Consider the following 15,197-nt stretch of genomic DNA (forward strand, 5'->3'; position numbering starts at 1 on the left):
CTTTTGTGAATACACGAAAATTGGCCAAACAGTTAACTTTTTTTACACTATGTTAGGAAATGCACATAACAGAGACGCGAGTATGTAGAAAATAGAAATTTGTATATGTAAACAAAATAAATGTAAGGCGCTATAACCTCCGAAGAGATCTAAGGCCGAGCTTCTCTTCTAATATGCGTCGTGCTCCTCTTGATTTTCTCTACAAATTGGCCGGACGGGACCTACTTGTTTTATGCCGACTCTGAACGGCATCTGCAGGCAGATGAGTTTTCACTGAGAGCTTTTCATGGCAGAAATATACCCGGAGCGCTTCCCAAACACTGCCGAGGGGCGACCCCGCTTAGAAAAATTGTCTTCTAATTGAAAAACCTTATTTCTAAAATTTTGATGTTGCTTTGCCAGGGATGGGAACCCAGGGCATAGGGTGTGGTAGGCGGAGCACGCTACCATCACGCCACGATGGCCGCCAATTTGTATATGTATCTTAGAAAAAAGGGACGGACCTCAATCTATTGCGAAACTGTCGCTTTGCGTGATTGTCTCTAATTTTTTCTGTAGGGTATATACAATGTTACCCGAACTTAGGCTACTTTCTGTTTTTGTTTTGTTATTTGGAATGGTATAATGTGTTTTGTGTGTGTGTGGAAATTTCGCTGAAAAAATCGGCATAGATTGCAAGTATAAAAGGTGTGAAAAATTTTAATATCACATTGTCAGTTTTAGTGTTGAAGACGTAAGTGATATTTTGTTGTAATTTCTTCAAGCTAATACTTTACAAAATGCTGAAACATCTGATTGCTAAGTAAGTAACTAAATTATATTATCCTTTCAGAAAAAAATAGTATCGTAAATTAAAAGATATTTTAAGAGTCAAATCGATATATTAGTAAAGCACATACTGCTATATGTCCTTTGGTTTAAATTTAGAGAAATATATATGTACATCCTGTTTTTGAATTTTTCCTTTATTTAAATCAGATATAGTATAGTTAGTGGCATAGGTCCTAGAAAGCTTTATCAAAAGGACGAACTTATTTTATAAGATAGGTCCTGCTTTTAAATATTATTTCTCAGTTTGGTCGTTAAACAAACACAATGGACGCATATAGTATATTTGGGGTCCTCACAGACCAGCTAGTTAACACAACCAGCTAACATAACTTTATTGAGCGCGCTGAATCTGATTTCTAATAGGCTATTGGCTACATTCAATGCGTTCACACGCAAACTAAATTTCAAAATACCGAGGGGATCGATTCGGCCACGTTATCAAATTGGTGATTTATTTCTGCAGTCGGTTGAAAAACATATCTATGTATGCCTTTGCAAAGTTTTCCTTCCAGATATTTTTAGATAATTTTATCGTCTATCACCAGAAAGTAACTAATTCGATACGTTTTGCAGCTACTACGGCGATATAAACTCATTTCATAAATAATTTGACAGAATTTTGGCCTCTAAGCAGATATTTAGGCGATCGTTAACTGTAGCGTTTTGAATTTTTCTTTGTTTCGATAATTTTTATGGCGAATGGTCCAAACAGAGATTTTTTGCAAATAATTGCAAAACTTAAAATTTTTCTCTAGTCTATGCTTTCGCAGGAACACACTTTTGCACTTTCATTTGTATAAAAAACATAGAAAACATATAGTTTTTCTAATTATTGTGAAAAACTTTTTAAACACAACAGCAAAGTAAGTCGGTAAAACATTTTCTAGGATTTCTGAATTTCTGTACCCAAGTTCATTATATTTGTGTTCGGGTGTAAGCGAATATTACATACTCAGATGAGAGCTAAGGAGACAAAATAAGGGAAAATCACCATGTAGGAAAATGAACCTAGAGTAACCCTGGAATGTGTTTGTATGAAATGTGTATCAAATGGAAGGTATTAATGAGTATTTTAAAAGGGAGTGGGCCTTAGTTTTATAGGTGACGCCTTTTCGAGATATATCCATAAAGGTGGACCACCGTAACTCTAGAATTTGTTTGTACGATATGGGTAGCAAATGAAAGGTGTTAATGAGTATTTTAAAAAGGAGTGGGCCTTAGTTCTATAGGTGGACGCCTTTTCAAGATATCGCCATAAAGGTGGACCAGGGGTGACTCTAGAATTTGTTTGTACGATATGGGTATCAAATGAAATGTGTTAATGTGTATTTTAAAAGGGCGTGGGCCTTAGTTCTATAGGTGGACGCCTTTTCAAGATATCGCCATAAAGGTGGACCACGGGTGACTCTAGAATTTGTTTGTACGATATGGGTATCAAATGAAATGTGTTAATGTGTATTTTAAAAGGGCGTGGGCCTTAGTTCTATAGGTGGACGCCTTTTCAAGATATCGCCATAAAGGTGGACCTGGGGTGACTCTAGAATTTGTTTGTACGATATGGGTATCAAATGAAATGTGTTAATGTGTATTTTAAAAGGGCGTGGGCCTTAGTTGTATAGGTGGACGCCTTTTCAAAATATCGCCTAACGGTGGACCCAGCGGTGACTCTAGAATTTGTTTGTATGATATGGGTAGTAGCAAATGAAAGGTGTTAATGAGTATTTTAAAAAGGAGTGGGCCTTTGTTCTATAGGTGGACGCCTTTTCAAGATATCGCCATAAAGGTGGACCAGGGGTGACTCTAGAATTTGTTTGTACGATATGGGTATCAAATGAAATGTGTTAATGTGTATTTTAAAAGGGCGTGGCCCTTAGTTCTATAGGTGGACGCCTTTTCAAAATATCGCCATAACGGTGGACCAGGGGTGACTCTAGAATTTGTTTGTATGATATGGGTAGTAGCAAATAAAAGGTGTTAATGAGTATTTTAAAAGGGAGTGGTGGTAGTTGTATATGTGAAGGTGTTTTCGAGATATTGACCAAAATGTGGACCAGGGTGACCCAGAACATTATCTGTCGGGTACCGCTAATTTATTTATATATGTAATACCACGAACAGTATTCCTGGCAAGATTCTAAGGGCTTTTGATTTCGCCCTGCAGAACTTTTTCATTTTCTTCTACTTAATATGGTAGGTGTCACACCCATTTTACAAAGCTTTTTTCTAAAGTTATATTTTGCGCCAATAAACCAATCCAATTACCATGTTTCATCCCTTTTTTCGTATTTGGTATAGAATTATGGAATTTTTTCATTTTTCGTAACTTTCGATATCGAAAAAGTGGGCGTGTCATAACCGGATTTCGGCTATATTTTACACCAATACAAATTGAGTTCAGATAATTTTTTTTAAGTGGGCGTGGCCGTTCTCCGTTCTTCAACGTCTGCCAAATTACAGCTTACAAAATATTAAAATTACCTTCTTTTAAAAGTGGGCGGTGCCACGCCTATTGTCCAAAATTTTACTAATTTTCTAATCTGCGTCATAAGTTCAACTCACCTACCAAGTTTCATCGCTTTATTCGTCTTTGGTAATGAATTATCGCACTTTTTCGGGTTTTCGAAATTTTCGATATCGAAAAAGTGGGCGTGGTTATAGTTCGATATCGTTCATTTTAAATATCGATCTGAGATGAGTGCCCAGGAACCTACATATCAGATGAGATACCTCAAAACGGACAGACGGACGTATGGCTCAATCAAATTTTTTTTCGATACTGATGATTTTGATATATGGAAGTCTATATCTATCTCGATTCCTTTATACCTGTAAAACCAACCGTTATCCAATCAAAGTTAATATACTCTGTGAGCTCTGCTCAACTGAGTATAAAAACAACAATGTTACACGTGTGGCACTTTATATTTTGTTAAGTTTCTCTAGACTTTTTTGACTCTAATTTAAATATATTTTTCTTTCCGTATGTTTCCGCATTCTTGGAGGCTGCAAGTCTTCTATTATTTATATTTCCGTAGGAATATATGCAACTGTTTCATCTACTACAAAGTTTTATTTAACTATCAAATGCAACTCAGCTTAAAGTACTCTTACGTACCAAAAAAATGCAATTCTAGACCTGAGATTTGCGAGCGAGGCTGTTTGAATTTTGACATTTATCCCTTAGTTGACACACTTTGTATTGTACACAATGATTGTGAAAGTACTATATTTTCTCTGTTTTAAATATGAGTCCACACATATCAAAAGTGCCTAACTCCACAAATGGCATTCTTACTAGTGTTTCGTGTATTATACATTAGACGATCAAATCAAAAGTTTTTAATAAAACAAGCAAGATTAAGACAAAATAAGGGAAAATCAACATTTAGGAAAATGAACCTAGGGTAACCCTGGAATGTGTTTGTATGGCATGGGTATCAAATGAGAGGTGGTAATGATTATTTTAAAAGGGAGAGGGCCTTATTTCGCAATAAGGTGAACCAGGGGTGACTCAAGAATGTATTTGTACGTTATGGGTATCAAATTAAAGGTATAAATGGGGGTTTTCAAAGGAAGTGGCCTTTAGTTTTATATGTGAAGGCGTTTTCAAGAGATCGACCAAAATGTGGACCAGGGAGACCCAGAACATCATTTGTCGGGTACCGCTAATTTATTTATATATGTACGAACAGTATTCTTGCCATGACAACAGATCATACAGACCTTGCTGCCAACGACCCAAGGCTCCTGGGCTAGAACGACGTCCTCATATGTTGTGCTGTGGCGTAATATTAGCGCAGCCGAAGCTGCCTTGGAGTGGTGCAGGTTTATATGCAGTACCTGCGCGCTCGCTAATGGTCGGTTTCAGCATCGATGTCCATCCTCCGCTGATCCGCATCGTCGTATCCTCCTCCACGATAGTATCGTCGAATTCAGCATCCGACGGATCGGATTTCAACAGAAGTTGCTCGTCCATGCTAGTAAAGAACTCGCCCGCAATCTCAGATACCGAGACTGTATCGCTCTCGACATCCGGAGCCTCATGTCCACTCAAGGTGTTGCACGGGTCCTCGAGATTTTTTTTGGCGGTTGCGGGTTCGCTCGAGGCGGTGTCCACAATCACCAGATTTTCAGTCGGCTAAGAAGTTCTTAAAAAACAATAAAGAACTATTAGTCCTGAACCCTGACAAGGGCAACGTAACAGTTCTGATGGAAAAATCTGATTATGATAAGAAATTACAGGAAATGATAAACGATATTTCCTCATATCGGGTCTTGAAACGCGACCTCACAAACAAGTTACAGGACAAGAATAATGAAATTGTAGAAAAAATTTAAAAAAAAATGTGATAAATATAAAAGAAAACTATAGTCTCCTCAGTAAAACTGCAAATACGCCTAGGTTGTATGGTTTGTTGAAAATCCATAAAGAGGGAGTTCCACTCGTTAATTCTCCGTCGTATAATTTATGTAAATATTGTAACGAATTTAGTGAAACTCCGTTTATTTTACACCTTCTGCTAACGTTCGAACCGCTAAATTGTCGAATAAATAACTCCAATATTTAGTAAAGCATGATGGCCTTTATTAGATTACTTTGGGAGTAGTACAATTATACTTCACAATTATACTCCACTTCGCAACTGATAGTTTAAATCAAACTGATTACTGACTACTCAGCTTTCGCTGCTTTTATACTCTCTGTTGCACGTTCACCCATTTCTACTAAGGCCTAGTAACTTCGAGAACTTCACGCCTGGTTATCAACCATATATGTACATGTATATTTGTAGTTTATAGTCTCTCGCATAGCCACATGCATGTGTATATGTGAGTACTACTTCAGCTAATGGTGAGTATCCCTCCGCTGCCTTGGGTGTACATGATGATTGATTTGTTCACATACATACTGCTTATTATCGGCTTAGTGATGGTAGTATCGCTTAGTGATACTAATATTCGTCACACTGCCCTCTACCTAAGTCTGATCGTCCCGATCAGACAAATCTCTCGATCTAACCGCTGCTAGCCTCTCCAAGTGAACACCCTTCTATTTCGTGGTTTCCCAATTGTTTGTATGCGGTAGATGACATCACTGATGCTCTTCACAACTATGTACGGGCCTCCCAAATTGCACCAAAATTTGGATGGAGCACCTTTCCGCCGGTGAGGGTTGTATAGCAGTACCAAATCTCCCTCCAGGAAACCTTCCGAATTATTATTCTTGTACCTGTGTTTCATCCTACTACTCATTATCCTGAACCGTTCCGTCACACTCTGTTGTTTGGCGAATGAACTACTTCGCAGAGCTTTATCTTGACGGATTGACTTTGCATCCTCAGTATAGTCTTGACAGTTCAAATTCTTTCCTTCGTTTTAATGCGTCCATTTGGTTTTGCCAATGCCAGTGTTTCTCTTGCAGATATCTTTGATTTTTCTTTATTTGGCCCATTCGTTCCATCAACCTTTACCTTTGACTTTCGTGGTCTTTGTTGAGTCTCCTCTCTCGCTTACTGCTGCACCCTTTCTCCAAACTGAAGTTAAGTGGCACATCCTGGTTCTCATAGCGCATAATCCTTCTCTGCATATCGATGATGATGTCATGGTCAACTCAGAAGTCCACTCCCACTCGTACTGAAACACGTATTTTCCTTATAGCAGAAAATGTTCCTAGTAAAAAATGAACGGGATCGGTTAAATACCACGGCAAGTTAGATATAAAACAAGTTTAAAGGGGTCATAGACTAGAATAATAAGCTATAACTTAGCAAAAAATAGTTTTGAATCAATGATATTTCACTTATCAAGTTTTATTGTAAGAGGAAATGGGGAAACATTTTTTTTAAACGGGCGGTGCCACGTGTTATGTAGACAAGTAATTTATCTGAAATGAAATGTACACTTAAAGCACACGCTGAGTATATAATGATCGGTTACACCCGAACTTAGACACCTTTACTTGTTATATTTTATATTTACCTTAAAAATCGCTTAGGTATGTACATCTGTTCACTATATATTTCTTATCTTATAAAGCCGATTATTTGGAGATTACGAATGGGATAAGATTATTGTTCAACCCCATTCATGAAAGGTGTGAAGTCTTCGGCACAGCCGAAGACAGTCCCGTCCTTACTTGTTTTTTTGCGATTTTGCGAAGTGGAATTCCGGTTACAGTTAAGATAATTATTGTGCTTTTGTAGGGTCCTCTCCTTCATTGCCAGGAGGGAGGCGTATCAGTTTGACGAGGGCTCTCGTCACTTGGCCTCGAGCGGTCATGATTGCGACCACTTGAATTCGGTCGTCGTAGCCAAGGTGGACTTTGACCACCCTGTCCAGTCTCCATTCATTCGGGGGGAGGTTGTCTTCCTTTATGCTCATCAAATCCCCTATTGTCATATTTGTTTTTGGAGTTCGATTAGGTTGATGACCGATGGTGGGTTTTCGCTGGCATCGGGTTGTAGAGGAGCAAGTAGTGCCCTACAATTAGGAAATGCTCAGGCGTTAGTGGTTCCATATCGACTTTATCAATACTTCATTCTGCGCAATAGCGTGGCAAAGTCCTGGAATGTTTATTTGGAGTTTTGAGATATTTTCATGACATTTTTTGTGAAACTTTTGATTTCCACACAGCCCCCCCCCCCCCCCCCCCCCCCATGTGAGCAGCCGCAGCAGGGATAAAAAGCCACGCTATTTCTTGGTGGGAGTGAAGAGCTAGGATCTTGAGGCGGGCATCGGTTAATAATGCCTTAAATTCTGCTCTAAGCGCCCGAGCTGCCCGACGAAGTTAGTTCCGTTCCACATGGATGGCCTTCGTAGAGAAACAGATCCAGCCAAATACGGTCTCTTGGACGATGAGAGTCCCTAGATTATCTTTTTTGATACCCCCTAACATGATTTGGAAGTAAATGTCACCGTCTAAAATAAGGTCGACTGATTCGTTAATAAAGAACCGTTTGTCCGCTAATATGATATTAGGGAAAGCTTGTAATGCGGTTGGATTTGCCTGACAGGTTGGGAAGTTTTACTTTCGCGGAAACCTGATTAGTGATACTAGTGACAGCCTAGTAGGCGGCAAGTTGATACGGCCTTTGAGCCTTTCTGTAATAAAGGTGCATTCGGGCCCAGAATCATTTAAGGCACGCGCCGAAAAATTTGTATTATTGTAAAATACGTTGGCGTGTGCTGTACCTAGTAAGGCTTCCGTATTTTATATTGGAAGCTGAGAAACATGATGTGACATTATTGACATTGTTGTTGTGCTTATTTGCCGCATCACGCCTCTGCATTGCTTCGGCCGAAGTGCTTGGGATGTTGTCATTGGGGTATGATCCTTTTGGCCTACCCGCAGGTGTTGATGCAATTGCCTGAATATGTAGGAGCGTGTGATGTCGTAGGTGGCAAATGCTGTAGTTATATGAGCTAGTACACTTAGAGACAGTATGTCCCGACGAGAGGCACTTGATACAAGTGTTGTTACTTTTAATAAAGTGTAATCTGATATCGGACATGAGTTTGGGCTCGTTGGACTTGCACATACTGCACGCGCGCTTGGCCACGCTTCTTTGAAAGGCGCCAAGATTTCGGCGCGAAGGATCGGTAGACTGTCTACCGTTCTGCTGTTTAGGGGCTTTACTAATATCGCTACCGGTAATGCCTGAAACAGTTTCCAGTGCCTGGAATCTATGGGAAGAATTTGTCCATTTCTTTCCACTTGGAGACTTTTGTCTTATTGGCGACTGTCTGCTCCCAGAGAGCTAAGGTACTTTCTGGCAGCTTGTTCGAGCATAGGTAAGTAATGATGGCATCCCAGTTTGAGATGTCGATCTGAGCGTTTTAAGGTACGCGATACAGTTATTGATCTCGCGTTGCGTCGAGTTACCACACTCACTCAAAATTTTTTTAAACTAAATAAAATCTTTAGTTGGGTGTTGATCAGGATACTTTAGTTTGCGTACCTGTCAGTTAAATTCTTCCATGCTGTGGTGAAAACGTCGTTTGTGAGTTGGTACTTTAGAACAATTTCCTTTGCTTCCACCTCAGTCTTTTGAATGAGGTAATACAAACTCTCGGCATTAAGCGGCCTCTTGTTGATATATATGGCCGTGAACATGTCCTGGAAAGTTGGACAAGATAGGTAATCGCCCTTAAATACTTCGGTGTCGCAAGGAGGCAAGCGGATATTGCGTTCACGCTCGCGCTCTCCTTTGGGTCGAACCTCACTATCTTTTATACCTTTCATGAAAATGAAATAGTATATTAATTTCGGCACGAATCCTAAAATTGTAAGTTCTTAAAAGAAAATAGGTAGACCCACCACTAGGTATACCGAAACAAATAAGATGAAGAGCTGAGTTGTTTTAGACATGTCCGTCTGTTCGCCTGTCCGTCTGTCTGTTTGTGTGCAAACTGTTCCCTCAATTTTTGAGATATCTTAATAAAATTTCGTGAGCGGGTGTATTTAGGTGTCCGATTAGACATTTGTTGGAACCGGCTTGTTCGGACCACTATAACATATATCCTCCATGCAACCAATTTTTCAGAAAAAGAGGATTTTTGTCATATCTTCCTCAATTTATCAGATTGAAGCTTCAAACTTCACCATATGCTTTCGTATATTGCACATATTGTTGTCTGAATAAATGGATGAGATCGGTCGTATATATAGCACATATCTCCCACAACCGATTGTTCAGATAGGAAACTTTTCGTAATTACTGCCCCATTTTAAGAGCTAGAGGCTTCAAATTTCAACAAATGCTGCTGTGTGAATAAATTATAGAGATCGGTTGTATATATAGTATATATCTCATACAACCGATTTTTCAGATAAGAAACTTTTCGCAATTTCAGCCCCATTTTACCAGTTAGAAGCTTCAAATTTCATCAAATGCTCACATATATAGCATATATTGTTGTCTGAAAAAATCATGGAGATCGGTGGAAAATATCTAATATCTAATCTAATCTAATATCTAATCTAATCTAGTCTAATCTAATGTATATTATAAATATGAAAGTTTGGATGTTTTTATGTTTGGATGTTTGTCCAGACGTTTGTCTTTGTGACTCAATAACGCACGAACAGACAGATTTGGATGAAATTTCCACACATGTAGCCAATAGTCTAGAAGGATCTACTAGCTATATTTTTTTGAAAAGGGGGGCGGGTGGGAAGTCCCCCCGTTATAATTTAATTATTGTATTCTTTGGTCTTTGTGACTGAATCACGCCAGAATGGCTACACGGATTTAGGACAGAGACAATAGTTTACTGGCGAATACTTTACGTATATTGACCTTCACCAATATTACAAACTCAATGGGTCAAATAAGTCGAGGGCTTACAAAGTGCGCAGTGACATCCTACCCCCACCCTTCCGGTATAATTTCTGAAATATTTTCGGGATGCGTCCGGCAACCCGTCGGAGTTATTTCGGGACTTTTTCGGGATCCTCTGGGGATCCTTCCGGTATCATTTCTGGAAAACTTTCGAGATCTCGCCAGGGTCATTGCGGAATTTTTTCGGGACTATTTCGGGATCATTTGGGGATCCTACCGGGATCATTTCCGGATGGTTTTCGGGATTCCGCTAGGGTAGTTTCGGGGCTTTTTCGGAACTATTTTGGGACCCTTCCGGCATCATTTCTGGATGATTTTTGCGATCCGTCCGGGATCCCGTCAGGCTCATTTCGGGAATTTTTCGCGATCATTTCTGGATAGTTTTCGGAATACATCTGAGATCCCGCCGGGGTTATTTTGGGTCATTTTCGGTATCCCTCCGAGAGCATTTCTGGATCACGTGAGGGTTATTTCGGAACTATTTCGGGATCATTGGGGACTCTTCCGGTATAATTTCTGGACGACTTTCGGGATGCGTCCGGAATCCCGTCGGAGTTATTTCGGGTCTTTTTCGGGATCATCTGGGGATACTTCTGGTATCATTTCTGGACGACTTTCGGGATCCCGTCAGGATCATTTCGGAACTATTTCGGGACTATTTCGGGATCATTTTGGGATCCTTCCGGGATAATTTCTGGATGATTTTCGCGATCCGTCCGGGATCCCGTAGGGTCATTTTGGGACTTTTTCGCTATCATTTGTGGATAGTTTTCGGGATACATGTGGGATCATTTCGGGACTATTCCGGGATCTTTTGGGGACTCTTCCGGTATAATTTCTGGATGATTTACGTGATCCGTCCAGGTACTAGTCAGGGTCTTTTCGGGATCATTTTGGACTCTTACGGAATCATTTCTGGATAGTTTTCGGGATCCGTCCGGGTCTTTTCGGGACTTTTTCGGGTTCATTTGGGGACCCTTCGGTGATACTTTCTTGACGGTTTACGGAATCCCGTCGGGTCATTTCGTGATGGCTCAATCAAATTTTTTTTCGATACTGATGATTTTGATATATGGAAGTGTATATCTTTCTCGATTCCTTTATACCTGTACAACCAACCGTTATTCAATCAGAGTTAATATACTCTGTGTGCAAAGCACGCTGAGTATAAAAATAAGTTGGTACTTTGTGTGAATGGTCCCGAAAAGATCCCGAAAGTCCCGAATAAGTCCCGAAAAAGTCCCGAAATGACCCTGACGGGATCCCGGACAGATCTCGAAAACCATCCAGAAATGATGCCAGAAGGGTCCTCAAATGATCCCGAAATAGTCTCAAAAAATTCCCGAAATTGCTCTGACGGGATCCCAGACGGAGCCCGAAAGCCATCAAGAAATGATACAGGAGCCATCCCCAAATGTTCCCGAAATAGTGCTAAAAATTTTCCGAAATGACCTTTATGGTATCCCGGACAGATCCTGAAATGATCTCAGAAGGGTGCTCAAATGATCTTGAAATAGTCCAGAAAAAGTCACGAAATTACCCCGTCGGGATCCCAGACGGATTCCGAAAACCACACAGAAATGATCCCGAAAGGATCCGCAAATAATCCCGAAATAATCCCGGACGGATCCCAGAAACCATCCAGATATGATCCTTAAAAAGTCCCTGATTGATCCCGAAATGACCTTGACGGGATCCCAGATTGATCCCGAAAGCCATGCAGAACTGATGCCGGCAAACTCTCCGCCCGTCCGTCCGTCCGTTAGCACGATAACTTGAGTAAATATTGAGATATCTTCACCAAATTTGACACACTAGTTTATCTGGACCCAGAATAGGTATAGAAAATGAGCGAAATCGAATGATAACCACGCCCATTTTTTATATACATATATATAATTTTGGAAAACACAAAAAACCTGATAATTTAGTAAATAATACACCTAGAATGTTGAAATTTGAAATGGGACTGATATTGAGACTCTTGATAAAAATTTGGAAAAATGTTTTCAATTGGGCGTGGCACCGTTCACTTGTGATAAAATCAATTTTACAAATATTATTATTCCTAAACCAAAAATCATTAAACCTATCGTAACAAAATTCGGCAGAGAGGTTGCCTTTACTATAAGGAATGCTTTGAAGAAAAATTAACGAAATCTTTTAAAGACCACGCCCACTTTCATATAAAATATTTTTAAAAGGGTCGTGGACGAATAAAATAAGTTATATCTTTGTGCAAAAGAACTTTATATAATGGCATTTCATTTCTCAAGCAGATTTATAACAATCAATAGGAAAAACTTCAAATTAAAAAAAATGGGCGTGGTAGCGCCCCTTTTATGACTAAGCCATTTTCTGTTTCGGGAGCCATAACTCGAAGAAAAATTAACATATCGTAACAAAATTGTGTACACGTATTTTCCTTATAGCAGAAAATATGTCTAGTAAAAATGGACGGGATCAGTTAAAGACTACGGCAGCTTAGATATAAAATAAGCTTAAAAGGGTCGTAGACTAGAATAATAAGCTATAACTTAGCAAAAAATAGTTTTGAATCAATGATATTTCACTTATCAAGTTTTATTATACGAGGAAATGGGGAAACATTTTTTAAACGGGCGGAGCCACGTGTTATGTAGAAAAGTAATTTATCTGAAATGAAATGTACAATTGAAGCTCACGCTAAGTATATAATGTTCGGTTACACCCGAACTTAGACACCTTTACTTGTTATACTCAACTGAGCAGAGCTCACAGAGTATATTAATTTTGTTCGCATAACGGTACCCCGTACCGGCATAAACTAATCTAGATAGATATAGACTTCTATATATCAAAATGATCTGGGCGAAAAAAGAAATTCATTTAGCCATGTCCGTCCGTCCGTCCGTCAGTCCGTCTGTCTCTCCGTGAACACGATAACTTGAGTAAATTTTGAGGTATCTTGATGAAATTTGGTATGTAGGTTCCTGGGCACTCATCTCAGATCGATATTTACAATGAATGAAATCGGACTATAACCACGCCCCCTTTTTCGATATCGAAAATTTCGAAAAACCGAAAAAGTGCGATAATTCGTTATCAAAGACGGATAGAGCGATGAAACTTGATGGGTGGATTAACCTTATGACAGCAGAATAGAAAATTAGTAAAATTTTGGGCATTGGACGTGGCACCGGCCACTTTTTAAAGAAGGTTATTTAAATATTTTGCCAAAATGTTTGCCAAATAAAAATTAACGAAATCGGATGACGAACACGCCCACTATAAAAAAAAATGTTTAAAAGTCAAATTATAATAAAAAATTTAATATCTTTAGAGTATATAAGTAAATTATGTCAACATTCAACTCCAGTAATGATATGGTGCAACAAAATACAAAACTAAAAGAAAATTTCAAAACGGGCGTGGCTCCGCCCTTTTTCATTTAATTTGTCTAGAATACTTTTAATGCCATAAGTCGAACAAAAATTTACCAATCATTTTGAAATTTGGTATTGGCATGGATTCCATGACGATAACTGTTTTCTATGAAAATGGGCGAAATCGGTTGAAGACACGCCCATTTTTTATACATAGTCGACCGTCCTTCCCTTCCGCTCGGCCGTTAACACGATAACTTGACCAAAAATCGATATATCTTTACTAAGCTTAGTCCACGCACTTATCTGAACTCACTTTATCTTGGTATAGAAATGGCCGAAATACGACTATGACCACGCCCACTTTTTCGATATCGAAAATTACGAAAAATTCCATAATTCCATACCAAATATGAATAAAGAGATGAAACATGGTAATTGGATTGGTTTATTGACGCAAAATATAACTTTAGAAAAAAACTTTGTAAAATGGGTGTGACACCTACAATATTAAGTAGAAGAAAATAAAAAAGTTCTGCAGGGCGAAATCAAAAGCCTTTGCAATCAGTGCAGGAATACTGTTCGTGGTATTACATATATAAATAAATTAGCGGTACCCGACAAATGATGTTCTGGGTTACCTTAGTCCACCTTTATGGCGATATCTCGAAAAGGCGTCCACCTATAGAACTAAGGCCCACTACGCTTTAAATAATCATGAACACCTTTCATTTGATACCCATGTCATACAAGCATTCCAGGGTTACCCTAGGTTCATTTTCCTACATGGTGATTTTACTTTATTTTGTCTCCAAAACTCTCAGCTGAGTATGTAATATTCGGTTACACCCGAACTTAGCCTTCCTTACTTGTTTTTTAATTAATTTCATTTTTTTTTTTCAGTTCCCCTTTGTTAGTTTTAATTTTTTTGACATCATCATATTTGGTGGCCGGACAAGGTCGAAAGCCAGGTTCGTGTCGAACAGATATACAATATTTGCAAAGCGTCAACAGAGCACATGTGAGTATGAAGTTTTATATACTTAAATAAATTAAGTGTCAGCTCTATGTATATAGCTAGGCCAATTTTATAGTACTATGCATAGACTTTAAAACCATTTTAAAAGCTTATCTTCGCTGCGCTAACGAAAACAGTTATGTGTTTTTCTTAAAAATTTTTTTATTGCATATTTTATTATCACTATATAGAGCCCACATTTCTGCATATGCAGTTTTTTTATATCTCTTTTGGTTTAGAAGTGAATGAAAACAACTATGTGCTCACAGTACTAAAAGTACTCTAAAAACGGTTATGTACTTACTCACTAGCTTATAATTTTTTTGAATCGCTGGCGAAAGTGCTTTGATTTCAATGTAAAAAATAATTACAAACCATCTCGCTTCCCAAGGCAGCAGGTTCTATGAACCGGAGCGACTCGGGATTTTTCCCGACCAATTCAGTGTAACCCCATTTAATTTGTTGCGTCCTTCCCACAAATTGTCATCCTCCCAGCAGATCCTTGCAGCGTGACTGCGCAATATTCTCCTGCTCCGGGAGGGTATCGAACCCAATCCAGGACCTGTACCTGACCCCGGTGCAGAGAAATGGTTTTGCTGCGTTTGCCGGAAAATAATATTTTTAGGACGGGCACACTCTTGT

General features: G+C 39.0%; 1 protein-coding gene across 1 annotated transcript in view; it reads left to right on the top strand.

Annotated features, from left to right (window-relative positions):
• The first annotated feature begins 691 nt into the window (after window positions 1–691).
• The window catches only part of LOC137250486 (uncharacterized), a 73,847-nt gene continuing 59,341 nt past the window's right edge, over window positions 692–15,197 (top strand). Inside the window, exons 1-2 of the mRNA XM_067783373.1 lie at window positions 692–802; window positions 14,441–14,558. Coding sequence (XP_067639474.1) covers window positions 780–802; window positions 14,441–14,558 — 141 coding nt within the window. The 5' untranslated portion in view covers window positions 692–779. The remainder of the gene's footprint in view (window positions 803–14,440; window positions 14,559–15,197) is intronic.

Source organism: Eurosta solidaginis, chromosome 1, assembly GCF_040869045.1.
Source record: "Eurosta solidaginis isolate ZX-2024a chromosome 1, ASM4086904v1, whole genome shotgun sequence".
NCBI classification, from domain to species: Eukaryota; Metazoa; Arthropoda; class Insecta; order Diptera; family Tephritidae; genus Eurosta; species Eurosta solidaginis.